We start from the raw sequence: 13,142 nt of genomic DNA on the forward strand, positions 1-13,142 counted from the left end.
GCTGGTACACATCAAGACACTCGAAGATTTTAATATGAGTTTTAGGAAATTGTGATGGCCATTTTGACTACTTTTGGACACTTTCTGATACAACAAACGACTAATCAAGAAAATAATAGACCGGTTAATCGATTATGACATTAATTGTTAGTTGCAGCTCACATTCACAGTGTGATCAATTGGTGATTGAATAATTATGCACATTTCCTTAACATTTATGTTATCAATTACCCAATTTCTATGTGACACTTCACATCACATTTTTCTGTTGGTACACTCACACCTTCACTTTTATATTCCTAAAACCATTTGTGATAAAAAAACAAACAAACATCGTCCATCATGTCCATGTAGAATAAATGAAAATTTGATAACTAGCCAGCATGTGACGGTCCTTTTAAAGCCTTTGTGCCGATGATAAGAGTTTCCCTTACTGTATAACTGTCCAAGACACATGTTCAAGTCCCACCTATTGTGATTAAGTTATTCAATGTTCTGATGTTGCTGATTCATTTTTAATAAAGCAACATTTCTTCTTCCTGAAGAGTCATACTGAATACATTTTTAGTTAAATCAGTGATTTGGCCATAAAGAAAATATATCCCTAAGAGTTGGAAATTATGGTTATTATTTAACCATAGCAGGAGTGTTTCTGGAGAAGTGACTTGTCATATTTATTTTCACTTGGTGGCAGTATTGAGCCGAGTTTCAGTCCTGTCTTCAATGTGTCTGTGTGCCTTGGAAGGGCAGTCCGTCAGCAGAGATCAGTAGTAATCTAATAAACCCTGCCCTGTTCGCTTTTTCTCTCCCTTCCAGAGGTCAGGACGGATCCATATAAACTCTGTTTTCACCTGCCTCCCTATATGGCTCTGTCTCTCACAACCTTGCACACACGCTCACACTGTGCGTCAAGGATACAAGGAGGGGAAGAGTCACGGCTGCTCTGCTTTTTGCTGATCTGTGCTGCAGCCTCATTCCAGTTTATGTGCCCTTAAAACATTTTTGATGGTCATACAGCAAACATAATGCTCTACTCACACAATGTCTGGTTATACTATACTCTTTTTGGGGGTATAGTATATCAATCAAACAAATCATATGTTTGATGTGTTTTCTGATCTGAACAAAGACACGGGAAGATATCTATATAACTAGATATTAGGCCCTTTTCAATTTCTGTGGAACTCATGAATGATGTAATGTCTGGTTCCATTGCAATTCCTCCCGTCCTACGAATATCCGCTGCCGTTTCCATTCACTTCCGTTGAAGTCCGTTTGAAGGAAAAATTCAAGCATGATTTCCACATGACAGTGCGAAGCCCGGCAAGCTCGAAACTTTGGCCGTGCTCATTGGGCCAATAGAAACACTGCTGCACTGTGTTTGAAAACTGTATCATCATTAGACAACCTAGCATGTTTAATGACTTTACTTAGTACATAGCACAGAGTCAGTAAGTATGATGGATGGCTAAAGCTAACAGTGCAGACCTGGACCACTGCTGTAAGAGTGACATCAATAATGTAGCACTTGGAAAGAAACGTGTATACTTTTACATGGGATATATTAATACATATTAGTGGTTGTACTTCTTAGCTTGAACTGAAAGAAGCACTCAGTAGTGATTTATTAATGCGCTTCCAAAAAGTCAGTGGACCCACAAGAGACAGCCTCTTTTGTAGATTTAACATCCTCTAAACCTAGAATGAGCCGAGATTAGATTTTGTGTTTTTGGGGTGTTACTGGCTGCTAAAATCACAAATAGGCATAAGGGTAGTCAACTTTAAGCTTGTCGATGACCTCCAAGGCAGCCTCACAGAGCTGCTAGTACGGCTGTAGACTCATAGTCTTAGTAAAGTAAAGAAGTTCAGTTTATTAAAGAATGAATGAAAATGCAAGAAAAGGAAGAAAAAATATTTCAGATTGAAATACATTAGGAGACAAATGAGCATATTATTTAATTAATAGATCTATAATTTCATCAGAAAGTCTATGATTTGTGTTTCAAATTACTGTTCTTGCAGACTGAGCTGAAGATTGAAATATCAATAGAGCCTAGGAAAAAAGTATTGGTGATCTGTGATCAGTCCTTAAATGCAAATTTAAGAACAATCAAATACTCCTGACCTTTCGTTTAGAAGCAGTCAGATATAAATGTCCCCTGCTTTTCACTTGTCTGTTTCAAACACAAATGAGTGAAGAAGGGGAAGGAATACCAGTCATGAATTAGAGAATTAAAAGGAGGAGCTAACAGTGATCAACACGTCTCCCCAATCAGCTGAATGAAAGCCTAACCTCTAGGGTTGCACAGGCCCATCAGCGTTGCATCCGACTGTGTCGCTCCGTGATAACAGGCTGACTGATTGAGATGCATGAACGCTGGTCATGTGCATCTCCAACGTAGACGCACCGGTTCCCCGCCCTAATGAGGGCTTCGTCCTCTCCTGTCACACTGACATTGGGATCAACGTCTCCACCATGAAATCTGGACGGCTAACCTCCTCTTCCCACCCACTAGCTCTTTATACTGATTCATATTCATGTGCAGAAGCTTCTTATAGAAAAGTGGCTCATGAGGATGCACTTCCATAGCAGATAATTGGAGCAACCGTCAGTGAGATGTGAGAGCACCTTCCTCAGCGTTTGACGTCCTGTTTTTGATTTAGGGTATTAGAATCCAGAGTGGATGCCATGCGTTTGACTTGAAGTTTGGTAGATTTCCAGCTTCGCCTCAGATAACCTCACAATGCTGGATTAATTTGATTAATTTGATTTTGAAACTGAAGTAGCACAGTTGAAAACCACGAAAAAGTGAGAACAATTGTGGCCGTGAAGCATGCAGGGAAGTTGAACCCGTTGAATTTGCACGGCAGACTAAAACGCTGCTTGAGACATGCTGACCTCTGAGAGAAAATCTGACAGGGAGGAGTCTCCATTGGAGGCAAAGTCACATTATCCACTTTTATACAACACCACTCTGGCTGAATACCAAACCAGCAAAGAAGAGATGGCTAGCAGTAAGTCTTAAATCTCACCTGTGCTAGAGGTAAGTAGCTCAGTAGCTTGTATTGCCCTCCTTAAAGTTGATAAGCCTGCCTTAGCACCAAAACCAGCAGACACTTAAGCAGAAACTGACTTGGCCCTTATCCCCCACCCTCAACCCACAGGGTACTTACACTCCAAGCATGTAAACAAAAAAACCCCCACTGTAAGCGGCCTCCTGTTACCTATATCACAGGTTCAGAGTCATTCCACTTTAAACAATGCAAGATCCCCCTAATTTCCAACCCTAATAAGACTGTACACCAAAGCAATTGCTGAAATAATATTAAGCTAGAAATCAAGCGCAAAAGAAAATAGGCTCTCGATGGCAAAAAACACAAGCAATCACAATCAAATGGATTGTCAAAAAGCCAGCAATTAATCCAGATAGTTTCCATGAATCTAATCACTGAAAGCACATGAAATATAACAAATAACAATTCACTGCAAAAGAAAACTGTGGCAACAACTACAGCAAGTACAATACATAAAACTTGAGCCAAAAACTGGGGCTGTAAACTGTTATGGATGTTTAATTCGGACAATTAATTGTGAAGAAAGTTAAAAAAAAATTTGGTCCAAATATATTAAGCTTAGGGTTTTGTTTGTACCCATATTCTTTACAGTTAAGCTAAGTGGGAGCTGCAAGTAGGGGTTTTAGGACAAAACTCAGCAATAGTGGTCACTGTAAATGGCATGTACTGTATCACCACTGAGGAGTGACACCTATAGTAGCTAGTAGACCAACTACCTGTCTTCTTGATGTGGTGAATAAAATTATTTATCACGACCATTGAAGGTGCAATGTTTAATATCTGGCCAGAATTTTAGATTAAAACATTGTCAACAGAATGTTCATGTCCGTGTGCAGTCCAACATGAATCGACAAAGATGTAGAGCTGCTAGTTTGAACTAAAAAAAAAATACAATAAAAAATCAAAACAGTAATCTAATTAAAATGGCTGAAATCAGAAAACCAGTGGTTAACTTGAAATCAGCCAGCACATACCCCGGCGCCGGGATTCTGATCCCGGTTAAACCCTGTTGGATCAGCAAACTCTCTATTGCAGCCGCGGGGAGGACAAGATAAAAGTAAGGCTCATTTTCTGGAGTCTGCCACTTTAAATTTACTCCAATAAACACAAACTGTGCTTCACTTTAAGTTCAGCTCAGCCATTGCCATATTGAGAGCCGAGTGGACGCAATAGATATATGATCTGAATTTCAATTCAGCTGATTTAAAGCAAGCATAGGTGGAGTTGCGGGTTTCAGTGTCCGTGCTCTCACACAATGTTGTGTGTCTGTGCTTAAACAATGCACGGGAACATTATAGATGAAGATGATGCAACTAATAGGAATTGACACTTGTATCATTTTGATATCCGAAAGTGACATTTGATCAATAATTAACAGCTAACAAGTAACCCTAGAGGGAAATGTAAACCAACCCTGTATTTCAGGTACAGCCGTTTCATTTTAGACACTGATACTGAAAATACTGATCTCTGAGATGAAGGAAGAAATTAAGACGAATGATACAATCAAGAGATAAATGGGTGAAAAAAAAAAATGTCACACTGGAGAACCAACAGTTCATCTAAACCTCATCGGCTTGAAGCTCATTCCAGTGATGGATTGGTTCTGTCTGCACTATCCGCTTTGCTGGGAAAAAGCTCACGTCTGGTGAATCCTCTCTCACTTTCTTCTCGGGCAGGCCACATAATGTCTGTTAGAGCTAAAAAAAAAGAAAAACACCATGATTGTGGGGAGGCTCCCTGTTCCCCCCCGGGCCGGGTGTCTGATATGAGAGCTTACCCGATGGCCACTGACGAGGATGACACGCCTCAGACTTCCTTGTTTGCTCATCTCAGCTCTCGTTGAGAAATCTTCCCTGATGCCATCCCTAACAGTTCTGTGCTCGTGCCCACACAGTTAAGCGTGCCACGCCAAGTAGGTCAGACGTTCATTCAATTTCATCCTCACCAATCTGTGCTGCGTGTCAAGCACTCTCTCGTTTTTGTGCGTTTTTAACCAAGAAATTACAATTTGGAATTTTATCAAAATAGATCAGATTCTCTCTATCTATCTCTCTTGCCATTTTTAATATATTTTGATGCCTGCCAATGCCATATGGGGAAGGGATTAGATATTGTTTTTCTCTAGGGGAAAGTGGGGTGATTTAAGCTGGTGAAGAAGCGGTGCCATCCGCCTTTGGCTTCCAGAGAACTGCACTCAAAATTGGCCATGAGTCCTTTATTTGATCTAATTGATTAGGGAGGCACAGGAAAAAAAGTGAAAACACAAAAGTTAAAGGCTGTTTTTTTTCTGGCCTTTTAAAGTTTTTTAATATGTGTTAGCATCCATCGAAAGTCCCATTTGTGTCCACCTGATGAATGAATTTTCCATAGCCTTAACCATGTGTATTAGTAGTCTATTCCAAGCAGCGTCTATGTTTTTGCCAAAAAGCTATGTGTTAATGCATCAAAGACGCATTGAAACCCGATTGTTCAAACCACATCATAGTTTAATAGGTTTAAAAACATCCTTTATTCCTCCCAACTGTAACTACGTCAGTAAACAATGTCTGTCCTCTGTGATGATGGCTGCTAGAGTTACACTGAAATCAGCTGTCGTCTCTCTCTGTCACGTTAAAGAGACACATCATACTGAATGATCTGCTTGGAGAGAGCATTGATCTGTTAAGAGGTAATAGAACTTTTGTCTCACCCAAACAGTTCATGAACAACTATTGGTGTAACTTAACTGCCACCTTCTTCTGGTCATTTGTTAGCTACCAAACCGCTTTAGGTGCAGCACCACCACCTTCCGGTCTGGACCCCAATGTAGACACATATTTGAGGCTAAGCATAAGTGTATTAAATCGTATCTGGATTTCCTCTGGATACAACACACCTGAAATGACAAGTGTAACTGGGACTAAAACAAGTCATAATGTCTGCTGTTTTAAAGAAAGCCCTATTGGGAGCAGGTGTCTTGTGATCAGACTGGTCTCATCCAGTATTTGTAGCACAAGCTAAAAAAAAGAATACTTCAGTAACAGCACTTCTGTTGTTATTTCAACCCAAACAACAATCTATTCCTAAACCAAACCAAGTGGTTTTGTTGCCTAAACCTAACTAAGTATTTTATAATCAACCTAAACCTGACTGAGTGTCTTGTGAAAAGGGAAGTTTATTTTGAAGACTGATTGCATGTAACTTGTAAACATTGTAAATCTCTAGTTTCAAGTTTTCTTCAATATAGCATGATGTTCATTTAGTAAATTATGGTCCATTTAGAGTCAAACAAACCAGTATCCTTTTGGGCGGGCTTACTATGATCGCTTCCAGAGCTGTATACATCCTCTTTATGTCACTCCTCTGTATTCCAAATATTCAAGAAAAAAAGTCAAGATGGCGATGGCCGTATTCCAAGATGACGGCAGCCAAATAGTTGAAATGAAGGCTTTAAATGGCAGTCCACAAACCAGTGGGTGACGTCACGATGACTACGTCAACTTTATGGCCAATCCCCAAAGACTCCACTTTTAAAATGAACAGAAATCAACATGTTTCCAGCCTGGTACAAAAATGGTTTTCTATAGCTAATATTCCAGTCCATGACTGTACAGGGGCTGAATTTCTTATCTTCTTATACTAATCCATTAGATTATATTTAAAGTGATACAAAATTAGGGGCGTGGCTGCTTTGAGTGACAGGTGTGTGCTGTCTCCTCTCCTGTGTATCCGAGGTTTACCTCAGCCCCACCGACGATCCATCTCTGTGCTCAATTGTGAGTTGAGGATGGCTACGGCCGGAGCCATCTGCTTTGAAAATCAGATGGTTACATCACAGAGGGTATGTCCATATTCTATACGGTCTATGATTTCCCCCTTATAATCTTTGATCCTCAGTTGAACCTTTATCTGGCACTAATCGCACACCACTGTTGGCAAGTTAAATTTTTCAAATGGTTTATTTTAGACTTACAAGGTAATTTAAAGAGGATGCACAACATCCTGAAATACCAGGATGAGTCACACTGAATTATAACATCCTGTAAATCATTACCTTGTGACATCACCGCTTTAAAGTAAGAGCTGCTGCTCTGACCCCGCTCTCCCCCACAGGCCCGTTTAAACACTCCAGTGATAAACCCCGTGCTGCAGACAGGGTGGAGGTTGTGTGTGTGTGTCCCGGTATGAGCGTGTGTGTTTCAGCTCTGAGGATCTACCTACGTATGCCATCCGTGTCATATTTACTCCCCCAGTCACACGTATGGTGTCTGGATTGGTGTTTGAGAATAGTATACCCCCACTTAGCTCTGTATTTATATTAAATATTAAATCCAATTTAAATACAAAATTACCATATGAAATATTAACCGACAGTGTAAATATTTAATGCGAGCCCTTTACCATAGGCCCAGCATTCATTACCATGCAGTGCTGGAATTTAATGGGCAATTTCCCCAGAGACCGTGTGTGTGGGTTTCCTCCTGTCCTCGGAGCTGCAGCAGGGGACGCTGTTGCACCGCGTCTCTCTTGGGGAGCTTGTTCAAAAAGAAACACATCAAGAAAGAGAGGATGAGACGAGCTCAGGGACACATTTTGAGGAACTGAAAGATTCAGATTTACTATTTGTTTTCATTCCCTTTTTCATTTGTAGGTGTATGGAAATGAGAGAAATTGTATGACAGTGTCATAACAGCTGTGTGACGTTAGGGGCAACTGCCCAGTATGTTGCCCAGTGTGTTGACTTAATGCATGCTGGGACAAACTGAGTAAAAAATCTGGAGAGGGGAACAGAGAAGTGACTAAAACCATAAATCAGACACTTTCCTATTCATTCATCTTCTGCACATTAAAGCAAAATGGAAAAACAACCAGCTTTGCCAGTAGGGGTCAGGAATACACTACTTGACAAAGGTTTTTCTTTAAATACAGTTGGGGGAGAGGGACGCGCCTGGCTGATTCTATTTGCTTCTCTCTCTGATTGATCGCTTCAACACATGTGTTGACGTCTACAGTACAAGGGGATTTCCATTTAAGCCCTTACACTACACAAGGTACACATTAGACTGTATGTGACGTCCTTCAGGTCAGACCCATGGACCAGAACCCAACAATTCCCCATGAAATTCAACAGTCAGGGAAGGTGCCACTTCTTTCTAGTTCCCCACACCCCATACCCCCAAAAAATGAAAGGAATTAGAGCTGATGTTTCTGGAGGGAGAAATCCAAAAGATGAAGAGGGGAGATGAACTTAAGAGAGGAGACAGAGAAAGTTGCGAGTCGAAGAAATTAGCTTTATGGAGTGTCGGGGGAGGAGGTGTAGGGTTAGAGATGCATGGGCACGCAGCTCCTCTGAGGGAAAGGCAGGGAGGAACATTAATCATTGGGAGACATCTGTTCATTCTGCCGCTTTACAATTCTGTCAAAGAGCTCGGACTCCCCCCCTCCCCACACACAACCCTCCAAACCATCCACTCAGAGAAATTCTGTCCTCCGTTAAGCATGGACAGGCAGAGTGAAACATCAGAGCCTGCATCCACTAAGAGCAGCCTTCAGTTTGATTTCCATTCGAGCCCATTTAAGATGAACAAAACAAGGGGACGGGGGAGAGGAGTGCAGTGTGTAAATCAGTGCTATTATCTGCATTCAGCTGGTTTTATGAAGCAAGAGACTTGCTGTCATGGAGGAAACAGCCTCTACACGCTGACACACACACACACACACACACACACACACACACACACACACACACACACCACACACACACACACACACACACACACACACACACACACACACACACACACACACACACACACACTCACACAGGCATTCACATCTGTCATTTTAGGGGACATTACATTGACTTACATCCATTCTTTGGAGCATTAAGCTTGACAAAAAATTGATGCAATAGCAAAGCTTGCCCCAATCTGAAACTAACCTGAATTAAATCACAAATCTGTTAAACTTCTGATGACTTTGTGCCAAAAATAATTAGGGAGCATTTGGAAATGCGAAATTCTTTCCTCAAATATGATTTAAAGCAAAATACATTTTGTGAAATAAGCCTCATATTAAAAAGTTAGCACAGTATATGTGGTGTAGAAATGAATAATGTAAAAATAATGCTCCTTGACCATGCAAGGATTATGAGGTAATAAAAAGTTATAGAGGGATAAATGCTGGGAAATTAAATATGGAGTCCAATTTGTGCCAGCATGAATCTGAACTGATGACTTAATGATATGTGCATTTAGTGTAAATGAATAGTGTTTGGAAACAGAATTTTTGAATATCATCAACCCCAATTTGTGTACTATTTATGTGTATTTGCAATGTGCAATTACCCCTCTATGTTATAATTTCCATCGTCATGATATAGAATACATAAACCAGTGTATGAGTTATTTTCAATCGATGCTTTGTTGTTGCTGACTGTTTTCTTTAGTGCTTTTTATTAAACGACTTGACATAATATTCTCAGAAGCCACAGCTTGTATGGATGTGGTTTATACAAGAGACCCTTGAGGGACAGCTACAATGTGCAAGGCAAAGGTCATGTGACCAAGGCAACCAAAGTTTTGGTAGCTTGGGCTGCTTGTAAAATAAACCTTGTATTGTAACAAGGTAATACGTGCATAAACTCATAATATTAATGTCCTTGAGAGTTTAAAATTGTATCCAATGGAAAAGTACACTTTCTCAAGTTAATATATAATTGACAGCAACATTACAGCCTTTATGAATACACGTGTACAAATAACTTTTACTTTTATTACTTGTTTATGTGTGGGATGGTCCGTCAAAAAACTGGCTTGAGATAATGAAATGGGCACCAATCCAGCACAATGCTAATTTAGTAAAATCATTCAGACTGATGTGTATCATTAAACATTTGATTAAAGTCCACACTTAAATACCTGACGATGATCAATAAGCCGGCAGTAACATGATAGCGGACTAGCTAGCTAATGCTAGTGCTAATGCTAGCTCAGGTACCGCTGCATTTTTGACAGTAACTCATTAAAAAGGGTTTGATGCCCGCAGTGGTCGGCACACATGTAACTCAGAAATTAACCTGTATTATTAAAACACCTTGGCCATCACAACCAATAACTAAAGATGCAGCCAAATCAACCAGGACTGAAATCAAGTTTTAACGAACAGTAAGCTGAGAGGACATGTTGGGAGTTTTGAGCCATCCGTAGGTAGTTTAACAAAATCAGGCGGTGTATCTTTAGTGCGTCACATATTTCTTCACAAAGCAAAGACCCTATACATCTCTATTATCTGCTCAGATTGGTCCTGCTTGTTCACGGGGCCCTTTCACGAGCCCTCTTATATTTTTCAGTGGGAGCATCAAATCAAATCTGAATTCAACGGTCTAAATGGTGTCCTCCCATTGGCAATGGAGGAAAGCAGAAGATGAATGAGGCCTTTCTGTGGGTTTTGACGACTGCAGGCACGAGGGTGCTTTGTCATCATAATATTGAAAGTGAATTTTGCGAGAGTCTGTGCCTTTTGGCCATGAAGGTGTGCGCTGCCCTGTTTCACAACTCATTAGAGTCAACATTTTGATTGACTGCCTGCTATTCAAGCTGATATTGGAGTTCATTTCTAAAGCTCTCTGGAACTTTCATATTGAGAGTTTTTATACTTTTTGTGTTACTTTTTTTACCTTGACATAAGGTCATAACATCTGAAATTCTCAGAAAAAAAAGACAGATATATGCAACTCATGTTTGTTTCCTGTGCTTCTCCAAGTGATTTGTCTCTTTCTTTTCCTTTACTTGTATTTTAAGATGTTTTTCGCAATTGCTATACTTGCTTCTGATTGGCCAGGTTTTCATATTGAGCCTCTAAAGCAAAACACTTTGGTGTAATATCTTGACGCTAGGTGAGCTGTGGACATAATGTCATGTTACCCAGTGACTCCTCGCTCTTATTACGTTAGTTGGACGGGTTTACATTGAAGTTAGTAGAAAGTCCATCGCTTCTCATGCAGAAGTTAAAGGATGCCTCTGTGTGGCGGCATCAGACGCTGAGAGCAACTGCCCAAGCAACGGTATTCAACGCCCTGGGAGCAAAAACACACACACACACACACACACACACACACACACACACACACACACACACACACACACACACACACACACACACACACACACACACACACACACACACACCAAAACACCAATGTGTCGGTTATTGAAGAAAAAAGAAAAATTCTCAAGCATCACATTTGCACATTTCTTTTATTGGTCATTGAATACTGTATTACTGTATAGAATACTGTATTCTGGGGTATTTTCCCAACTCAAGCCTTAAAAAGGGATCACAGAGCTATTGAAGTTGTCACAGAGATATTTTACATCAGAAGTACATCAAATTTCAAAGTTGGCTGCCGGACGTCGAAGAGATTCAATAAGATTGGAGCCAATTATGTACGTCTCTCGTGGCTTATAATGTGCAGATGCGTAGATCTGGTTGATGCGATTGGTGTTGCTGTTGTATTTCACCAAAACTCTGTCCTTGTTACTTTCGGGGTCGCTATGGTTGTAGTACCTCCTGACTTCATAAGGCAGGTCTTTGGCATGGGCGGCGTTGAGGTTTCCAATGGTGTAGTACTTGTATTGCCTTTTGTCCTTTATCACTGGAAGCAGAGGCCTGAGCCCATGGTTCTTAAACTCATGGAATCCATACACTCCAAGTGTGGGATTGCACAGAGCCACCATGTTGTTGTCCACGCAGTCCCTTACGTACCACTTCAGCAGCTTGAGGCCGTGGCGAGGCGGCGGCTGACCAAACCCGCTTTCCTGCAGGTCTTGGTCTGAGTCAAGGGTTTTCAGAGAGGTCAGAGCAACCGACAGCAACAGCGCTAAATGAAAAAAGATCTCTTTGCCGTGCGCCATGTCGAGGTAATCTATGAGAAAAAACACCAAGTCATCTTGATGAAAACATTCCACTGTACACGGGTGTAACTACAGCGCATAGCAGTCGTATCCTCACCTCTCAGTTCCTAGTACGAGGAGCAAGTTCGTCTGTAACAGCCGTCTCCAAATGTGCCTGCAACCACAGCTTAAGTCTGCACGTCCTTCTCTCTGTCTTGCCTGTGCAGGATGAAAGCCGTGTACTTGTTATTTTGACCACATGTTGAGCAATTTTGCTCTCTATTTGCCATGAAAGAGGAAGTGCTGCGTTCGCTGCACAGCTGGGGTCTGCACAAAGTTTGGTTTCAATTCAGAGTTAAGCCTCAGTTTGAAATAGCATGTATAAATGTTGACGATTGCAGAGTTAAGGTATCAAACCACTAGTATTGTGTTTACAGACTTATATGTAGGATATGTTCAACTGTGGCACCGTGCTTGCATTGTGACAGAGGGGCCAGTGCATATCAAGATTCAGGCTCAAAGGACTTTATGGTTTTTGGCACGAATGGTCACAGTTTTTACTTCTGCTATCTCTCAACATCTGCTGTCAAATGATGTGCAGCACGATATCACTGCAAAAACATAGCACAATAGTAACAGCATAACAGTTAGAGCAACTGCACATTCAGCTACCAACTGGCTGTGACTGAATGTCCTAACTATGTATATACTTAAATGTCAAATTAAGTTGAGTCAGCTATTATGTTTAATTTGTTTGAAAGTTTATCAGACCAATGCAGGAATTATATTCGCAAAAATATGTGTAAAAGAATATCTGCAGACCTTGGCAGATCAGACTGTAAGGCCGGATATTTACTTGCTTTTAACTACACGTTTGCATGGCCATCACCCATCCTGCTTGCATTTGGAGCTTTGATTGTGTACGCCCTCCAACCTTAACACGTGGTTAAAAGCAGGTACATCAACGGCCTAATGGGTAACTGTAATTTGCAGAGGCTTGCAGAGTAGTCAACAAGTACACCTTCCAAATCTCCACAATGCATCTAATTTCCTGTTGTGGAGCAGGCGTGAAACAAGACACTGGATCACAACTGGACACATTAATTAAGCAACAATAATTACATTTTTCAAGATCAAAATATAGAACATAGTCAACAGGAATTTGGATTGGTGAGGTCACACAATGCAAAA

At 40.8% G+C, this 13,142-nt stretch overlaps 1 protein-coding gene across 1 annotated transcript; it reads right to left on the reverse strand.

Annotated features, from left to right (window-relative positions):
• Positions 1–11,297: 11,297 nt before the first annotated feature.
• si:ch211-198c19.1 (uncharacterized protein LOC100151013 homolog) lies at positions 11,298–12,193 on the reverse strand. Its single transcript, XM_054622226.1, has 2 exons — positions 12,070–12,193; positions 11,298–11,983 (listed from the first exon to the last, which is right to left on the reverse strand). The coding sequence occupies exon 2, from the start codon at positions 11,970–11,972 to the stop codon at positions 11,445–11,447; it is 528 nt and encodes a 175-aa protein (XP_054478201.1). The 5' UTR covers positions 11,973–11,983; positions 12,070–12,193; the 3' UTR covers positions 11,298–11,444.
• Positions 12,194–13,142: the final 949 nt, after the last annotated feature.

This window comes from Anoplopoma fimbria, chromosome 20 (assembly GCF_027596085.1).
Source record: "Anoplopoma fimbria isolate UVic2021 breed Golden Eagle Sablefish chromosome 20, Afim_UVic_2022, whole genome shotgun sequence".
In the NCBI taxonomy this organism is placed as follows: Eukaryota; Metazoa; Chordata; class Actinopteri; order Perciformes; family Anoplopomatidae; genus Anoplopoma; species Anoplopoma fimbria.